At 42.4% G+C, this 19,876-nt stretch overlaps 1 protein-coding gene across 2 annotated transcripts in view; it reads left to right on the top strand.

The window, feature by feature from the left end:
- The window catches only part of PTPN12 (protein tyrosine phosphatase non-receptor type 12), a 153,689-nt gene extending 134,892 nt beyond the window's left edge, over positions 1 to 18,797 (top strand). For both annotated transcript variants that reach the window (XM_075926702.1, XM_075926692.1), the window contains 4 exons: positions 9,106 to 9,197; positions 10,793 to 10,823; positions 11,958 to 12,035; positions 17,473 to 18,797. In XM_075926702.1, coding sequence (XP_075782817.1) covers positions 9,106 to 9,197; positions 10,793 to 10,823; positions 11,958 to 12,035; positions 17,473 to 17,534 — 263 coding nt within the window. In that variant the 3' untranslated portion in view covers positions 17,535 to 18,797. The remainder of the gene's footprint in view (positions 1 to 9,105; positions 9,198 to 10,792; positions 10,824 to 11,957; positions 12,036 to 17,472) is intronic.
- Positions 18,798 to 19,876: the final 1,079 nt, after the last annotated feature.

Here is a 19,876-nt window from a genome sequence, read left to right as displayed (position 1 = left end):
TGCTACATAGTCCTGCTTTTCAAGCAAGAAATTTGTCTCTGTGCCCACTGTAATTAAGGCACAGGAGAAACAGGCTGGGAATGGGGCCTGCATCCACAAAAGCTGAGACCCCAAGGAGAAGGTCTGACCTTCCTCCCTGAAGCCAAGCGCGGAGCCGAAACAGAGAAGCTCCTCACCAGCACTGGCGTGGCAACGCAAAAAGTGGCACTGCAAGACCGCGATCAGTGCTGGCACTTCAATATAAGCGCTTATAGCACCAGCACCAGTGAAACATGCAAACATGTTTAACAAACAGCTGGCACTAGCCCAAGCTCCAATGCCGGTGCTGACAATAGAAATGCTTCCGGTGCCTGCCCATGCTCTGCTGCCTCAGTTTACCACAGCAGAGTTGAGGGTGACATCAATACTAGGGACGCCACTCTTCCCAAATTCAGTTTTTCTTCAACACTGGCTTCAGCACTACCTATAATGAGTGATGAAGATGACGAACCTATACGGACATATACTCCCAGAATTTCGTTGCCTAAACCAACACAGCAAGTACAACAGTGGCAACAACCACAATGGCTTCTGCCACTCTTTACCACCTAACTCTCTGTATTGGGACCCTTGGACGGTATACAGAGTTCAACAACCTCCAACAGCCACAGCTACCACAGGCACCCAAGCCTCAGGTCCCCCTTACTCAGTCGATGAAGAGGAAGTCGACATCACGGGGGCAGAGGGAACAACAGACTCACAGCCTACACACCTTTCATCCTCATTGCCTGATGACACAATCGTACCCCCACCACTCTATGCAGGGGATGATTTTAAATCTTTTCAGGAACTTTTTAAACACACTTGAAATATCTGTCAGCTATGCATCAGACCCAAAATAAGCTGACAAATATCCTTCATGCCTCGCCACATGCCAAGTTGGTGATTCCCATGAATGAGGCACTCATAGATCCTATCAAAACCATATGGCATACGCCAGTAACAATTCCGCTAATTTTCAAAAGATATGACCACAAGTATTATGTGGCCCTGAAGGGTGCGGACTTCCTATTCTCGCACCCCATGCCAAACTCCCTGTTGGTCAAGGCAGTCAACCAGAGGGGCAAACTACAGGCCACGCGCACAGTACCCCATAACAAGGACTGGAAATGCCTGGACCTAATGGACAGGAAGGCTTACTTCTAAGCCAGTCTGTAGCTCTGAATTGAAAATTAAGTGGCCCTCCTCGCAAAATATACAACTACATATTCAATCAACTTGCAAATTTTATTGAAAATCTTCCTGACAATAAAAAAAGAGCAATTCAAAGCAAACATCGAGGGAGCATTGATCTCCAGAACAGCCCTACTGGCCACTTAGAGTCAGTGGACACAGCTTCAAGATCCCTAGCATCAACAGTCATCATGAGACACGCTTCGTGGCTCCAACTTTCCTGCTTCCCAAGGGAGGTCCAGTCCATAGTTGACCATCTGTCATTTGAGGACATGAAGCTTCTTGCCAAATCCACCAATGCCTCCCTCCATATATTGAAGTACTCATGAGCAATACTAAAAAACCTAGGCATCCATGTACCTGTGAATAAGAGAACTGGGAAGATCTTTCACACAGAGATATAAACCAACCCGGTTTAACAGCCATGACAACAGGTCTCTGACCAGGTGACCACACAACAACTCTCAACAGCCTATCAGACATTTTGAGGGTTTGGTTGGGAATCAGACAGCATCGAGATTTCCAAAGCAGCAATCCAAACATTATACAACATCTTGGCAGCAGACTAGCTGTGTTTTATCCAGCATGGTGGACCATCACCAAGGACAAGTTAGTGCTGGAGACCATCAAGATGGGTTACTGCGTCCCATTCACTATCATCCCCCATTACCAACCCTCCTCTCCTCATCCCTTTCCAGGAATCCCTCTCATGAGCATGTGCTCGTGGAAGTGGCACAAAACAATTAAGGGCTATAGAAGAGGTACCATCAGAACAAAGGCAAAGGGATTCTACTCCCACTACTTCCTCACCACGAAGAAGTCAGGGGGTTAGAGACCGATCTTAGATCTCCAAAAACTCAACTGATTTGTTTAACAGTGTTTCAAGATGGTAACCCTAGCCACCACAATTTCTACCTTGGAAAAGGGAGTTTGGCTGTCCACCCTCGACCTTCAGGATGCATATTTTCGTATCTCAATACTGTCTGTCCCACAGACGGTTTCTACAGTTTGTGATAAGGGGCCTACGTTTCCAATACAAAGTGTTGTCTTTTGGGCTCTCAACAGCCCCAAGGGTCTTCTCAAAGGTACTAGTGGTGGTGGCTTCTTACCTAAAGAAAGGGGGCATCACCATATTCACATACCTAGATGATTGCCTGCTAAAAGGTGGCATGGCGTGTGACACAGCAGGCAGTAGCAACCGCCAGAACACTGTTTGACACTCTGGGCCTACAAATAAATCTGGCAAAGTGTGTCCTCCCTTCCACTCAGACCATAGAATCCATAGGAGCACTCTTGGACTGCAGGAAGGCAATAGCGTCACCACCAGAACACAGGTTCACAACTATCAAGGACCTGATCTCCCTGGCACAAGCCAGCCCCTCTGTAACAGCATGTCACTGCCTACAACTACTGGGACACATGCAGCAGCCACGTTTGTGGTACAATATGCCCGGCTGCACGTGAGACCATTGTAGGCCTGGATAAGGACAGTGTACAGGCCACACATATAACAGACACCTCTCCATGCCAAATATAACAAAGTCCGTACACAAATGGTGGACAGTGCATCACAACATGTACAGAGGGGTCTCTTTCCAGCAACCACCTGCAACAATAACAGTCATGACAGACGTCTCGCTAATGGCCTGGGGAGCCTATTTGGGCAAATGTAGTCCAAGTCCAATGGGACGAGGAAGTAAACAAACACATAAATTTACTCAAACTCTGGGCAGTGTACAATGCATGTGTTCATTTTCTACTACTGATCCATAACAAAACTGTTCAGATACTAACGGACAATGACACAACCATGTATTATATCAGTCGACAAGGGGGAGCTTGATCTTACCTGCTATGTTGGGAAGCAGTGAAACTGGGAATGGTGCATCCTGAGAAACATAATACTGATTGCAACCGATGGCCCAGGCAAGGACAACGTCCTGGCAGACCGTCTCAGCAGAAACTTCCTACACAATCACGAGTGGGAGATCAACCGCACCATATTGAACCATCCATTTCAGAATTGGGGATTTCCGCTGGAAAACATCTTTTCCACCCACAAAAACAAGAGGTGTTCATATTATTGCTCCAGAGTGGGCATGGGTCCCCAATCAGCCTAAAATGGGAAGCACCCTTCCTGTACGCGTTCCCACCTTTCTACTGATCCAATGCACTATTCTGAAAATCAAGCAAGACAAAGCCAAAGTCGTACTCATAGCCCTGAGTTGGCCCAGACAAACCTGGTGTCCTTACACTTATTTGCAGCAGATACGTCCACCATACTGCCTTCCTTCAGTCCAATATCTGCTGTCACAACAGAACAGGCAGATGCACCGCCCAGACGTCCTCATACTCCCTCTTCACACATGGATGGTAATTGGTTTAACACCAGCAGAAGGGGAGTACCCCCAAAAAAATGCAGCAAATCTTCATGAACTGTTGCAGGCCTGCAACCAGAAAACCATATAAACAAAAATGGTGTCTTTTCATGATCCTGGTGCTCGAAACAGAACTGTGCTCCTACAGAGTCTGGGGTTTCAAAAGTACTTACCTCTCAAACTACACAAATCAGGATTATCGCTAAGTTCAATTAAAGTACATGTCGCTGCCAATACAGGGCTATTCTGTCTTCACTCTCCCGTCTATCAAGAGGTTCTTCTGGGGTCTACACAATATGTTTCCACTATGAAAAGACCCAGTTCCAGCCTGGGACCTCAACCTTGTCCTCAGGGCACTCATAGATGAGCCATTAGCCACCTGTTCCCTTCTACATGCATCAATGAAGGTTGCTTTTCTAGTTGCAATTACCTCTGCAAGAAGAGTGGACTAGCTAGCAAGCTAGGAGCACTAATGATAGACCCTCCATACACTATATTTGATAAGGACAGAGTGGTCCTCTGTACTTACCCCAAATTCCTCCCCAAAGTCTTATCTCATTCCACTTAAATGGACCCATAAACACATGCGGATACTCCTGTCTTCTTCCCTCAGCCCCATGAGGATCACAGAGAAAGGGTGCTACATACTCTTGACATTTAGAGGGTAGTCGCCTTCTTACAATGTACAGAACCCTTTCGCAAATCTCTGCGACTGTCATCTACAGAGAGATCAAAAGGGTTACCTGTATTCAAACAAAGACTGTCTAAATGGATCTTGGGCTGCATACATCTAGCTTATAACATGTTCCAGAGGAGCCTATCAAACATATGGGCTCACTCCATGAGAGCAATGGCAACAGCTTTCCTGAAAAGAGTACCACCAGTAGAAATCTGCAAAGCTGCCACATGGGGTTCAGCGCAGACCTTCATGCAGCACTATGCCATCCAGTCATTTGAGGATGCTAATGTGTGTTTTGGCCAAATGATACTTGCAGTTACTGAGTCAGATTCACTGAAGTGCCCACCATCAACCTTGAATACTGCTTCATAGTCACCTCAAAGTGGAGCACCCACGGGGACACTCCTCGAAGATGGGAAGGTTACTTACCTGGTGCAGTAACTGGAGTTCTTTGAAATTATTGTCCCTAAGGGTGCTCCACCACCCACCTTCCTCCCCTTTGCTTCAGATCCAACTACACCCAGGTCAGAGAAGGAACTGAGGAAGTGGTTAGCTGTGTGTGTGGGATAGCTGTTTCAAATGTCGCATACCGGCATTCCACGTGCACGGCCAACCGGGGGGGAGGCACCGCTATCAAAAATCTCCAACTACAGGCGTAGCAGCGCTGGCGCACCTCAAGGTGCAACACCCACAGGGACAACCATCTCAAACTCCAGTTACTGCACCAGGTGAGTAACCTTCCCTTACTTCCATGTAGTGATCAAACCAACTCACAGGCACTACCTGCATTTTCTAGTGGGTAACCACCACTTTGTTTACTGCCCTCCCTTTGGACTTTCTACAGTACTTCAGATATTTAGCAAATTTATGGCGGTAATAGCAGCCTTCTTTAGGCAGCTTAATTGTCAAGTTATATCCTTACCTGGATGATTTCCTCTTATGGTGCTGTTCCTGTTGGCAGGTGGAAGCTCATGTCACCATGCTGGATGTTCTGCTTGGATTGGACCTGCTCCTTAATCCTGACAAGTCAACTCTCGTGCTCATGCAAGGGATCAAGTTCGTAGAAGCAGTGCTTGATGCCACCAAGGCTCGGGTGTTCCTACCAGAGCAGCGGTTTGAGGCACCCGCCTCTTGTGGTCACTTACTGACTTCCCCGTGACCACAGCCTGGACATGCCTCAGATTCATGAGCTGTGTGGTGGCATGTACACACATAATCCCATTTGCTAGGCTTGCCTCTGTCCCCTCCAATCTTGGCTAGTGTTGACGTATTGGCTGGTGTGAAGCTGCTCGGACATGATGGTCATGGTGCCTCGTCACATAATCCTTGTCTTCCATTAGTGGTTGGGTCCCTTTTCAATTATGGTCATCATACCATTTCTTGCCCTCAACCCTTTCTCTCCCTTACCACAGATGCATCCTCTTTGGGTTGGAGGAGGACTGACCTCAGGGGGCTCACCATGCAGGTGAGGTGGACAGCAGACATACTGCGAGTCCACATCAACGTTTGTGAACATAAGAATGGCCATACTGGGTCACACCAATGGTCCATCTAGCCCAGTATCCTGTCTGCCGACAGTGGCCAATACCCGATGCTGCAGAGGGAGGGAACACAACTAGGTAATCCTCACGTAATCCTTCTCCTGTCACCCTTTTCCAGACAAACAGAAACTAGGGACACCATTCCTACCCACCCTGGCTAATAGCCATTGATGGACCTAACCTCCATGAATCTATCTAGCTCTTTTTTTAACCCTGTTAAAGTCCTAGCCTTCACCACATCCTCTGGCAAGGAGTTCCACAGGTTGACTGTGCACTGAGTGAAGGAAAACTTCCTTTTGTTTTAAACCTGCTGCCTATTAATTTCATTTGGTGATCCCTAGTCCTTATATTGTGGGAATAAGTAAATAACTTTTCCTTATTCACTTTTCCCACGTGAGTCGTGATTATATAGACCTCTATCCTATCCCCCCCTTAGTCTCCTCTTTTTTAAGTTGAAAAGTCCCAGTCTCTTTAATCTCTCTCCATATGGGACCCATTCCAAACCCCTAATAATTTTTGTTGCCTTTTTCTGAACCTTTTCCAATGCCAATATATCTTTTTTTGAGATCAGGCGACCACATCTGTACACAGTATTCAAGATGTGGGCATACCATGGATTTATGTAGAGGCAATAAGATATCTTCTATCTTATTCTCAATCCCTTTTTTTATGAACTCAGGGCAGTTCACCTCATGTGCCTCACTTTCCTGACACATCTTTGGGATCAATGCACGGTGGTCTTGACAAGACAATATGACTGCCATGTATTCATCAACAGACAGAGCAGCAACATATTGTCCCTCCTTTGCCAAGAAGCCCTTCATTTGTAGGAATCGTACATAGCCCATTCTAGTCACCTGGAGGCTTTGTACCTTCTGGGAGCCCAGAATTTGCTGGTGGATCACCTCAGCCATCATGTCTTTGCCTACAAATAATAAATCAGGTGGGATATTCTTTGTACTGTTTTCCAGAAGTGGGGTTTCCCCAGCCCAACCTCTTCTCAATAGGGGCCAGTTGGAAGTGTCCTTGCCTCTGCTCATTTCACAACCGCAACCAGAGGTCTGTAGTAGATGCCTTCCTAATTTCATGGCATACTGACTTTCCTGTGAACATTTCCTGTGTTTCTGTTGGTCCACAAGGTGCCCCTCAAGTTCTGCAGAGATAGGGTGAACGTTATCCTGATAGCCCCAGTGTGGACTTGTCTGCATTGGTACCCCACTCTTTTGGAGCTATCAGTACAACTGCCAATTCTGCTTCCCCTGCTCCCGGACCTCATCATGCGGGACCACAGGTTGTCTCCACCATCCAGTCCTTTGCTCCCTCCACCTTACAGCTGAGCTGCCCTGCTCAGAACAAGTTCAGCAGATCTTCCCTGGCCAAGTGAGCCTAATAGAGGTCTTCCTGCCGCTGAGTGGAAGCATTTTTTGTGCTGGTACCTGCAGCGCATTCTAGACCCTCTATCTGCCTCTGTGCTTCAGGTGCTGGAGTATCTGGTGTCTGAAGCAGCAAGGCATAGCGACTTCATTGCTTATGGCTGCTAGGTGCACCTTCTTTGCTTTCCATCCTAGAGAGCCTGGCCATTGTTTATCCTCGAGTCCCTTTGTTGGGTGCTTCCTTAAGGGTATGGTTGGATTTCACCCTCTGGCTTAGCGTCCTTTCCCTGCCTAGGACCTTATCTTGGTCCTCTCAGCACTCATGGGTTTTCCCTTTTGAGCCTATGGCCATGTTCTCCCTGCTTTATTTGTCTCAGAAGGTGGCCTTTCTGGTTGTAATTACCTCTGCTTAGCAGGTATTAGAGCTTGGCACTCTGATGTTGGAACCCCCGTATACTGTCTTCCACAAAAACAAGGTTCAGCTTTGCCCTCACCTGGCCCTTTTTCCGAAAGTGGTCTCCAGTTTCCATAGCGGGCAGGATATTTTTCTCCCCGTGTTCTACCTGAAGCCTCATCATCACTCACAGGAATAAAGATTGCTCTCCCTGGATGTGAGGCCAACACTCACTTTCTACATCGACTGGGCCAAGCCTTTTTCACAAGTCCTCGTAGCTGTTTGTAGTGGTGACAAATCATGTGAATGAATATACCTGTCTTATTTTGCAACGCATCTCATTTTGGATCATGGCATATATCCACGTGTTATGATTTGGCTACGGTGTCTTTACCACCTTTCCTGGCTCCTTGTGCCCTCCAGGAAATCTGCAGAGCCATGACTTGGTCCTTGGTGTATACTTTACCATTGCACTATGCCATCGTGCAACAGTTAAGGCAGGATTCTACCTTTTAGGGATGCTCCCATCAGCAGGTGGATGCAGTCTTTGAGTCAGCCATGCTCTGACTGACCACCTCCTCCTGGGTAAGGCTTGTGATTTTTCCTCAGTTGGAATACATGAGAGCTAGTATTCGAAAAAACAGTTACTCACCTTTGTAACTATTCTTTTAGTTGTGTTGCTCCTATCTATTCAATACCCACTCTCTTTCCCCGCTGTCGGAGTAGCCAGCAAGAAGGAACGGAGGGGCTGTTGGGTCATATATAGGGCATTGCACCAGTGCTGATCCAGAGGACTCCACAGCTGACTCAACGGGTAGCAGCTAGGGGAAAAATTTTCTGGCAGTTGCAGCACGTGCACACACCTAATTGGAATAGATATGAGCAATACATCTTGAAGAACAACAGTTACAAAAGTGAATGACTATTTCTCCCCCCCTCTTATCTTGAACTTTGGCATTAGGCTTGTTCATTAGTTGTTGTCTGTGTTAAATATCTAAGTGTTAAATTAAGTAAGTTAAGCATAGTATTTAGTGTTAAGTCCCAGCTTGGACTTTGTCCCTGGGGGGCAGGCGTTTACCTGATAACAAACCCCATGGCAGTTGCCTCTTGTGCCTTGGAGAAGCACATATCAAAGAGAAGTGCTGGATTTATATGAACTCTCTGCCTCACATGCAAAAGGAGAGATGTATCATGCTCAGGGCTCTCGTAATGGAATTCGCCTTCTGCCTAGCATCCGAGCCAGGCCAGCATGAATTTTCTAGCAGCATGGCATCAGTGTGAAGTGTATAACCAGTGTCCACCTTTTACCACTCTTCATTCCTGGTACCAGGGAAGAGGGCAAAGAAACACAGCTCTGGCACTGATGGAAAAAGTGCCAGTTGAGCCTCCCTTAGATTATCCACTCATACCGGCGATCCACTTTCTCCCATCTGTGTGTTAGGAAGGTTTTTAATGTGGAACTCCAAAAACCTCCACCATTTCTAAATTTCTGAAATATATTTTGATTTTAAAATTTCATTTTTCTCAGATGCACCTTTAACCAACCCTGTTACATTTTCACAATCTGCTGAAAGGAGTCTACCTAATGATCAGAATCTTCCTGAACAAACAGTATCTACAGTAAGTAAGAATGACAAGTCCATGCTAACTTTTGGCTTTTAGAACTAAACTTACAACCATAAGATATTTTTTAAAAATATGTTTTAACTATTGATAAACTTCAGCTAACCAATTTAAATGCCCTTTGCTTAAATTGGTGACCTATACCAATTTAAATTTTACATTTGAACATGAACTGCTTTTCTACATATGTTATTCTGAATTTTGAGTGCTAACATTGTACATTTTTTGTCACCAGCCCTTCAGATGAAGTGGTAGAACAGAACTTTTCTAGATTTACCACCAGAAGTGATAATTAAAATCAGAAGTTAAACGTTCTATTAATATGAGTTTAAATGCTACCTGTATTCAAACTGTTCTCCTTTGCCTTTTGAAATTTTAATGCTAGGAACAATTCCTCTCTCCTTTCAGTTGCAAAAAATTACGTTTCACCAATCTCATGCTCTATACAAAATTGTAGCCATATTAAAGGTGACCTGCAATAAAACAATAATTTTACTGTGTATATTAGGAATATTATTATGCTTTTGATGTTTAAGGAACTTGAAGATATTTTTCCAAGATGAGTTTTTCTTAAAATACAAGGAGTATGAAGGTTTTACTGTTAGATGAAGTCTTGGATGATTGAGAAATGTAGATCTGGAGCTTTTCATGAGCATGTTTTTAGTTAAATAGATTAACAAAAATAGTTGAAATAAGAGTAACTTTTTAATATCTCAGGTACACTAAATGAAAACGTATTTATTTTCCAGTTGTCCATTGTCCTATAGGGTAGGTGTTCTTGTAACTTTTACCCTTACTCTAACTCCCATTTTCAAAAGCAAGCTAGTAATTTAGAGATGTAGATGCCTTTTGAAAGTGGGACATGAGCAAATGCTTTCAAAGCGTTTAAGTGTCTTGGAAGCCCAAGACTTATGGTTTTAATATGACAATCACTGAGCTGTAATCTAAGCTCCTGCGAGTATTTTCTCCCTTCCCATACTTTGTGCCAGGATGCAACAATATAGTATCTTCAATAAAAATATTGTAACAATGTTAACTAAATCAATTTAGCAGTGTATAAATACAGGGGATACTGAAAGTGGAAAGTTGGCTTCTGTTAGTTATACAAATAGAAGTGTCAGCTGGAGACTCTTGATTTTCCTTAAACTTGTGGGGGAGAGCAGAAAGATCAGAATCACCATTTTAAATTTTTAAAAAGCAAGAAAATGTTAATTTTGACAAAAATAAGGTAGAAATGAGTCTCTATGGACCATGAGTCTCATAATGGGAAAAAAAAAAAAGAACAAACTTTAAAAGCTTTCCTGGTAATCTTTTATGCATCACAACTTGCATTATTTTGCTGGCATTCCAGAATGGAAACAATCATTTTAACAGCACTTCATGTATTCGCTATCATCACTTGTTACCACGAGGCTATCATATTTTATTAACGTAGTCTTCTTTGGCAGTAGGAAGTGTAATGTTTTCCAATTCTGGTTATAGTATCTCCTTCCAGAAAAGTTTGCTTTTTATCTTGAATATCTTAGATATTCTTTAATGAAGTATTTTGAGGCATCCTACAGAAATTTAAAATGAATATTTCATATTAACAGGGCTTGAAAACAGATGGACGTGTAAAACTTGGTAAGTGATTGATTTAGTTCTTAAATATATAGGTAACTTGCAAACTAATAACATGCTTTGTTACTAGTCAACTGTGAGTTACTTTACCTTGAAGTAATGGTGGGAGATCAAAAGTAGGGATGTTAATGGTTAAACAGTTAACTGGTGGGGGCTGGAGTAATGCTGCGATGGGGGGGCCTGTTTCAGCCCTCCCCCACACCATTTAACTGGTTAACTGGCTAAACTTAATATTTAACCGGTGAACTAATTAAATGGGATTTTACATTCCTAATCAGAAGGAAATAGTTGCCTTGTTGGAAGTAGCTTCTGAATTGATTCAGATTCTGAAGGTGAGCATTGCATATTCACCAAATATCTTAAATTTTTTATTCCTTTTTAAAACTACTATAGTTTTTCTAGTCTGTAGTCTGTTGTACTTTGTTACAATAATAAGTTTTCAGCAACTTGACACAAATTATTTCTACTCAACTTTAGGTGTTATGCCAATGTACACACACACACAGTCCTATTTTTTCCCATTCATCCCCAAACTATACATATATAGAAAGTGTTAATTTTCATTTTATTTTACAGTATGAGCTAATATCACAAACACTCTATCTTGGTGCTTCATTAATGAGATAAAATTGTTTTAAGGCTGAAATATTTTCATTCTGTTCTGTTGCTCAGTGGCACCAAATGGAAGCTGACAGGAAAGCATGAATTCAAGTACTTATGACTATATTAAAGGAAATCATGAATTTAAATTATATTTTACATAATTACCATTGTTGTTAGTTAGATAATGTTAGAATGTAAAAACTGAATGGAATTTTAAAATATTGTTTACTTTGGATGAATATAAGTGAGAATGTAATGTCTGGATTTCTCTAAGATTTGTCAGTGAAAACCAACTGCATTAGTTCGACTGCTGGAACTTTACTATAAGCACTTTCAATTCTCAGTGTTGCAGTGCTTCATTATACTTTTATGAGGTGATAACAGAAAAATAACTTTTTCTACTTAGTCTTGGATTTTATAAAACTTTAGTATCTACAGAGGGTAAAACTTGAGCCAGGTTTGATTTGAAAGCATCATTTTAAAGTTAAGAATTGTTTGTCTAACATATTTATAGTAAAATCTCTTGTTTTCCAGATAAACTTGAAATGGACAACAGACCACCAATTGATACTATACCTCAGATTCCTCTTTCGAGTTCCACTGATATAAAAGGTCAAATTTCAGGAACTCCAGTAGTAATAACAGACATTGATAACTGAAGTTAATTCAAAATGGACCCTTTTTGTATTTGTTTAAATTTAGAACACAAATTTATAATTGTTGAACTATTCAGTGTGTACTTTCCATTTAGTAGCTCTTTTTAAAAAGTAGCATCCTTTTAAAAAGTGGAAGTTAAATCCTATTGAGGAAATCAGAAATGCAAAGTCTGTCAAATGACATGTAAAAGTAGAATTACGAAGGCCAAAAGAGAATTTGAAGAAAAACTATCCAAAGACTTAATTTTTTTTTTTTTGGCAAATATTTTAAATTCATCAAAAGCAGGAAGCCTGCTAAAAATGAGTAGGGGGCCACAGGACAATTGAGATGCAAAAGAAGCACTGAAGGATGACAGATTGTGGGAGACCTGAGTTCTTTGTGTCAGGCTTCAAAGCTGAGAATGTGATTGGCTTAGATTTGAGAATTTCATTCTTAAGTGACTTATCTCAGCAATTATCCCAGAATGAGATGTCATTTGAGAGGCTTTAGAACAAACTGATAAATTAAACAGTAATAAGTCACCATGATTTGATGATATTCACCCAGAGTTCAAAGGAACTCAAATGTCAAATTGCAGAATTACTAGCAAGTTACAAAAATTGTCATTTAAGTCAGCTTCTGTACCAGACGACTGGAGGATAGTTGATGTGAGAGCATTTTTTAAAAGGGCACCAGTGGCAAACCTGGCAATTATAGGCAGATAAGCCTATTCAGTGCCAAGCAACCTGGTTTAAACTAAAGTAAATGACAGAATCATCTATGTATCTGATCATTTTTTCTCAACAAATCATGTTCAACATGGGTTTTGTAAGACTTACCAATCAACTAGAACTCTGAGTGGATTAAGCACATGGACAACGGTGATCTACTGGATATATAGTCTGTTTAAATTTTCAGAAAGCCTTTGACAAGGTCCTCACCAAAGGCTCTTAAGCAAATTAAGCTGTCATAAGATGAGAGAAGGTCCTTTCATGGATCAGTAACTGATTGAGGTGGGGTGGGGAGGGGGGCACTGACCCACAGAAAAGTCCATTGGCGGCCCTACACAAGTGAGAAAAAACCAAAACAAATCTTCACTGAGATGGCCCCAGACTGAGAAGGAGAAAGACACTCCCCACATTCCCCTTGCACACCAAAGCCTAGTGGTGCTCACGCTAGTAGATCTTGTATACTCCAGCCCTGTGGGGAGGCAGCGGGAGTGTGTGTGTGGGGGGAAATCTGGAGCACAAGTGCAGGACCCTCAATGCTGGAGGGGAAGCCCTGAGCTTCAGGGGCTGAATCCAGGCAAGGTGGGGGCCTTGTGTGGCCCCTGGGCCTTAGGTTCTCCACCCCTGGATTAAAATATAGGAAACATAGGATAGGAATAAACAGTCAGATTTCACAATGGAGAGATGTAAATAGAAGAGTCCTACCAAAGATATCTATTGGGACCAGCACTGTTCAAAATATTCATAAATGAGATGGAAAAAGTGGTAAACAGTGAGGTGGTAAAATTTGCAAATGACACAATTACTCAAGGTTAAGTTCAAAGTAGACTGCAAAGAGCTACAAAAGCGATCTCGTGAAACTGGGGAATGGGTAACAAAATGGCAGATGAAATTCAAAGTTGACAAATGCAAACTAATGCACATTGGAAAACATAATCCCAACTGAACAGATAAAATTATGGGGTCTAATTTAGTTGTTACCACTCAAGAAATTTGAGTCATTGTGGATAGTTCTCTGAAAACATCCACTTAAGATGTAGCACCACTCAAAACAGCTAATAGAATATTGGGAATCATTAAGAAAAGGATGGATCAGTAAGACAGAAAATGTTATATTGCCTCTATAAATCCATATTTTGAGTGCTGCATGCAGATGTGGTCACCTGATCTAAAAAAAATATATAGGTGTGTATGTGAATGTATATGTATATAGTGTATAGGTACTGAAAAGGACAACCAAAATGATTAGTTATGAACCAGCTTCTATCTGAGGAGAGGTTAATAAGACTAGGGGTTTTCAGCATGGAAAAGAGATGACTAAGAGGGTAATATGTTAGAAGACATAACCTCTTGTCTGGTGTGCAGAAGGTAAATACGGAAGTGTTATTACTTCTCATAAACAAGAACGTGGGGGTAAGCAAATTAACAGGCAGCAGGTTTAATACAAATGGAGGGAAGTATTTTTTCACACAACCCACAATCCACCTGTAGAATTCCTTGCCAGAGGATGTTGTGAAGACCAATTCTATAACGAGTAAAAAAAGAGCTATATAAATACATGTAGAATAAGTCTGTCAGAGGTTTAGCCAGGATACGCAGAGATGGTGTCCCTAGCCTCTGTTTACCAGATGCTGGGAATGGGCAATAGGATGGATCACTTGATGATTACCTGTTCTATTCATTCCTTCTGGGGCAGTTGGCTTTGGCCACTGTTGAAAGATGGGATACTGGTCTAGATGGACCCTTGGCTGTTCTCATGTTCTTTAGGAGCATGAAACTCAAAGCACAAACACAAATAGATGTGGTATGAAGCTATTATGCATTACTTTCCAAATGTTACTAATGTAATCCCCTTTTTCCTCCCTGGATTACTTGGGAGCAGGCCACAGTCACAGGTGTGCCTGGGCGCCTGATGGTTTTAACATAAAAGGAGATCCTGAGTACCCCAGTGGTGATGTTGTTTAGTTGGGGAAAAACCCTATCCAGTCCCTTGTTCATAAAGAACATATAATGGCGGTGCCTCCACCTGGCTGGCCCTGTCCACACTTAATGGTGTGTCTTGAGAGCCTCCAGGAATAAAATTATTCCAGAAATCATCTGGATCTAACTTCAGAACAACTACTACAAATCATATACATCTAATAGATTACATTCAAATGAACAAACTTTATTTAACAACTTAAAGAAACAGGGTTTAACAGATTACCAGTGAATAACATTAACACGGTACACAGAAATAATAGGAAACTTATCTATCTGGCATGTGTGCACTCCTACCACTCACAGTAATATACACTTGCTTGCGTGGGCGCGCTTGAGGATCTTGCAGCTGGAATGGATGATTCTAGTCTCCTTCGGTGTGCTGGATGTAGAGTAGCTTCTAGCCACAGGTACAGCCAAAGGGCAATCAGAAGCAGCCTGCTAGATTCCAGTCCAAAGGCTCTTAGTCCAAGCCTGTAGCTGCAGCCTAACATTAGCTCCTGGCCTGGATCAAACTCCTCCACAGCAGCCTGGCTCCTTTTTTCCAAAATACAAAGGAGAGAGTCCCCAGACTGCTGAGCCTCTCTTCCATCCACGTGGAGAGTCTCAGATCTCCAAAACAAAAGTTGTTTCCTCCAAGGCTCATGGGAATTATAGTCTCTGAGGCTAGACTGCAGCACACAGGATCTTCCCAGGGAATAAGCAGAGGCACCTTTAGTAAGGGGGCTACAGTAAAATGCAAAGCACTTTGACAGTATAAGCAACAGCTCCCATAGGAGAGTTTGCCAATCAATCTAAACCATTAGACTTTTTCTAATGTTAGACCTTGCTTAAAGATTTTTTTGACAATTAGTGCTGTAAATTTTAATCCTTTAGTTGCAATGAAGAATAGTTGTTAGCCAATTGTAAATACAGGCAGTCCCCGAGTTACGTGGATCCGACTTACGTCGGACCCAGATGCGCCGCGGTCCGCCGCCCCCGTCCTCCGGGGCGAGAAAAGCTGCTCACCGTCTCCCTGGTCTGCAGGGAGACGGGGAGCAAAGCCTTGGAGCACGCCCACAGCGGGACAGCCCAGGAGCGCTTGAGCTGTCCCCCTGCGGGCGTGCTCCAAGGCTTTGCTCCCCGTCTCCCAACCAGCAGACCAGGGAGATGGGGAGCAAAGCCTCGGAGCACGCCCGCAGTGGGACAGCCGCGGCGCGCCTGGGCTGTCCCGCTGCGGGCGTGCTCCAAGGCTTTGCTCCCTGTCTCCCTGCAGACCGCTCCGGACCAACCCGGCAGCACCCCAGCTGCTCTGCCCCAGGTGTCCTGATTCAGCCGCTGCTGGTCAGTTTCAGCAGCGGCTGAATCAGGACGCCTGGGGCAGAGCAGCTGGGGTGCTGCTGGGTTGCTCCAGTAGCGCCGAGGAGCCGCGCTACTGGAGCAACCCAGCAGCACCCCAGCTGCTCTGCCCCAGGCGTCCCCAAGTCAGCCGTTGCTCTGCCCCAGGCTTCCTGGAATCAGCCGCTGATCAGTTTCAGCAGCAGCTGACTTGGGGACGCCTGGGTTTCTTAAGTTGAATCTGTATGTAAGTCAGAACTGGCGTCCAGATTCAGCCGCAGTTGAAACTGATCAGTTTCAGCAGCGGCTGACGCCAGTTCCGACTTACATGCAGATTCAACTTAAGAACAAACCTACAGTCCCTATCTTGTACGTAACCCGGGGACTGCCTGTATGAATTTTAGATAATTTCAGAAACTGAGCACACTTTAATGTACTTTGACATTTTGAAAAAGAAAATTCAAATATTTTGAGTAAAATGACACAATCCTTTTTTTGGTTCTCTGATTATTTAATTAGTCCTCCCCTATAGAGATTTATAAAAAGTCTGCAAAATTGTGCTTTAATTATTACAATATACTTTCACTGTATAGTTAGGAAAAGCTGAGTAATTAAAACAATTTTCCAAAATCATAGTATTTTGGGAATAAACGAAGGAAATCATAAAAACTGTAATTTGGTGTTATGGAGTAAGTACCTTCCAAATGTGGGTTTAAAGAGTAAATTATAAGAGCATCTGAATGGTTCAAGTACATGAAGTTTTGAAAGCCCCTAAAAAAAAAGAATGATCTTAAGAGGGGATTGTGTAATTGAATAGTCATGTAACTGCACTATATCTTTCCAGTTACACAACTATTTAATAGCCCCGGCTGCAGCGCTGGCAGCCAGTGTGCTCCTGCTTGCCCCTCCATCTCAATCTCCCACCACTGCTTCTGTAAGAGGCAGCAAGAGGGGGCAGATAGGTCTACTGGAGCCTGTACATGCAAAGCCAGTTCCCTGTGCATATTGACTCCAGCCTACCCCCCTCACCTTCCGCACTGCTGCCTTTCTCTGAGGCAGCAAGCACGGGAGGGGGCCAGTGGATTGATCCTGTGCTTATGGGGAGTTGGCTTTTAAGCTAGCTCCTCCTCAGCTCTTGCTCCCTCACTCCACCCCAGCTGTCTCTGATATGGAGGAGGGGTGGGGGAGGAGGGAGAGAATATGTGTAGTCAACAAGATTAACTGTAAACCCAGGCTTATCAGTTAATCATGTAGTCATATACGCAATGAAATCCCTAATCTTAGGTGGGAGATACTGATACAGATTTAACAATAGTGATTCTTCTCAATGCTAGTATTTCTGATTTTGCTTTTTCAAAGATGACAACTTAAATATTTTCTGTTTTTAGGTTTCGGTAACCGTTGTGGAAAGCCCAGAGGACCAAGAGAGCCACCATCAGAATGGACATAATGAAAAAAGAAAATGGTCACTCTTTAAATTATACTGGAAAAGTCAAGTGCCACTGAAAACTAAATAAATAGTATTCCACTCTTTTACTTTTTGGGGACTAACACAGAACAGTGTATTTATAACTACAGAATGGTACACTTTTTACTTTACATCCCACATTAAATATTATTCACAACAGTGGATTCCAGTATTACAACCTAACTTTTTGCTGGGGCCATCTACCTGCCTTATTACACTTAGGAGAAAGTATTACATATGGTTTATTTTATAACTTCAAAGTATTATTGCCTTAATGTCTTTTAACCCTGTTACACACTGCTTATAGACATTTGTTAATATAGTGATACTTTTGACACATTGAGTTTATGGACTACTTTTTGCTAACTTTTGACTACCATGTATTCATTATTTTGTATATGTACAGGGCAAGTAGGAATATAATTTGATAAAGTTGCAATCATAAAATATTAACAGAAGATGTAAGAAATCTCTGCATGTTCTAAATTCTTGTGTATCTTATTTGTAAATTATTTGCCCTAAAATTTTAGAAAATAGTTTCTGATTTAAAAACAAGAAATTTCTGGACACAGCCAGAATTACAGGTTAGCAGAGATAAAGATTGTAATACATTTTGTAAATTGTAAGAAAAGGTTATTTTTATATTATATACGGTTTCAGACCTAATTTGTTGCGATTTTCATCTAGTCATGGAGATTCAGTAAGTGCCTTGGAACAATATTGAATTCTCTTAGCCTATGTATGTTGCTTCAATGTTTGAGTTCCTCTGGGTTTAGAAATGTATAAAAAACCTTGTATGTTTGTAGTATATTTGACCTACCAGTAAAATAGAACCCAGTCTAAGTAACCAACACTCCTTAGTTTTCATTTTAATATTTCATACATTTCAATTCATAGAGCTGAATTTCCTAGAAACTAGCTACATAATAGCTGGTTTTAATACTACAATATAATATGGTGTGTGTTTCTACTTTTGTACAAACATTTCAGGACACACTGGTAAAGGGACTATTTGAGAGCCATTATTTTCCATTGTGCTGGTAAAAATAGTATTTTGATCATTCAGCAAGTGTGTGTGTATGAAAGAAACTTATCTGAAAATTCACATAGAGCCTTGCAGCTACACTGTATCTTGGCAGTATAGTGTGCCAAGGATCAATCCTTATAAGGATTCTCTACTTATAAACTTTTTTTTCTGTAATAATGATAGACTCTTTAAATTAAAGAAAGTACCTCAAAATGTCATTATCAGTGTTTTTACTTAACTGGTTTCAGAAGTGAACCAGAGTACATTGGGGTGGGTGGCAAGGTCATATTGAGCTGTTTATAGTTCTTCAGTGCTCCTTACTGTAAAAATGAAACTGAACCTAATGGATGCTAAACATATTTTCTGTTAACCTTCTTAGAAATTCTGTTTAATAACATCCAGAAAAGTGGAAATGAGCTTAGTAGTAAAGCATATGAAGGAAAACATTTTATTAAAAACTGTTTTTATTAATGAAAGTAGTGAATGAAACCTTCATACATTGAGTCTTCTCTACCACAATGGGGAGCAATTTAGTCATTTTTCTCCCTTTCTGTGATTTCAGGCTCACTGCTATTCATAATAGAGAGCTTTAGAAAATGAGAAGTTAACCTAGCAGATTGCTAGGAACTTGGATAGAATTGGCTCTTGTTCACATAGTTGTAGTTAGGGGTGTGTGAGCACCCTGCACACCAAAGCCAGATAATATTGCTCGTTTGCATGGTGCTCTAGCCCTTCCCCTGGCTATGAAAGGGCAGCATCACCCTACCCTTTCAGTTTTTTATCACCAACCAACCAAGAGCAGAGTTAGAGTATTGTGTGGTATTTCACTTTGCACTGTTATAATTAGGATTAGTTGCTCTGGTTGATGCTCCTACCAGTGTTTAAATATTGTCTGTTGTACTGGGTAGCCATCCCCAGGAGCAAGCTCTTCACATGGTTTTTGTTGCAAGAGGGGCACATTTAGAAAAGGTGCTCTATCTCAAGTCATTTAAGAAGAGGATGAAGGTGGTGAGAGAGACCTTGTGTCTGAAACAGCACCTCTTAGAGCAGGCTGTGAAGCCTGCTTAATAAGTAGGGATCTCTTACTCATATAGCCCTGCGGGCTCTTTGGGAGTCAACACTGTGTAGTTACTGGCTTGAGATGGAGTGCTTCTCCTTAACAAAAAAAAGAGGTCATTCTCCTTCCTTAGGTTCTCTGGCCTTCTGGGACCACTTCCTCAATCAGGACCATACCAGGACTTGAAGAGACTCCTCTGTCTTCTAAGAGGAGTGCTGACCAGGAGTGAGAGTCCTTCAG

The sequence above is a fragment of the Pelodiscus sinensis genome, chromosome 1, assembly GCF_049634645.1.
Source record: "Pelodiscus sinensis isolate JC-2024 chromosome 1, ASM4963464v1, whole genome shotgun sequence".
NCBI lineage: Eukaryota > Metazoa > Chordata > Testudines > Trionychidae > Pelodiscus > Pelodiscus sinensis.
This window is presented reverse-complemented; position numbering and strand designations above follow the sequence as displayed.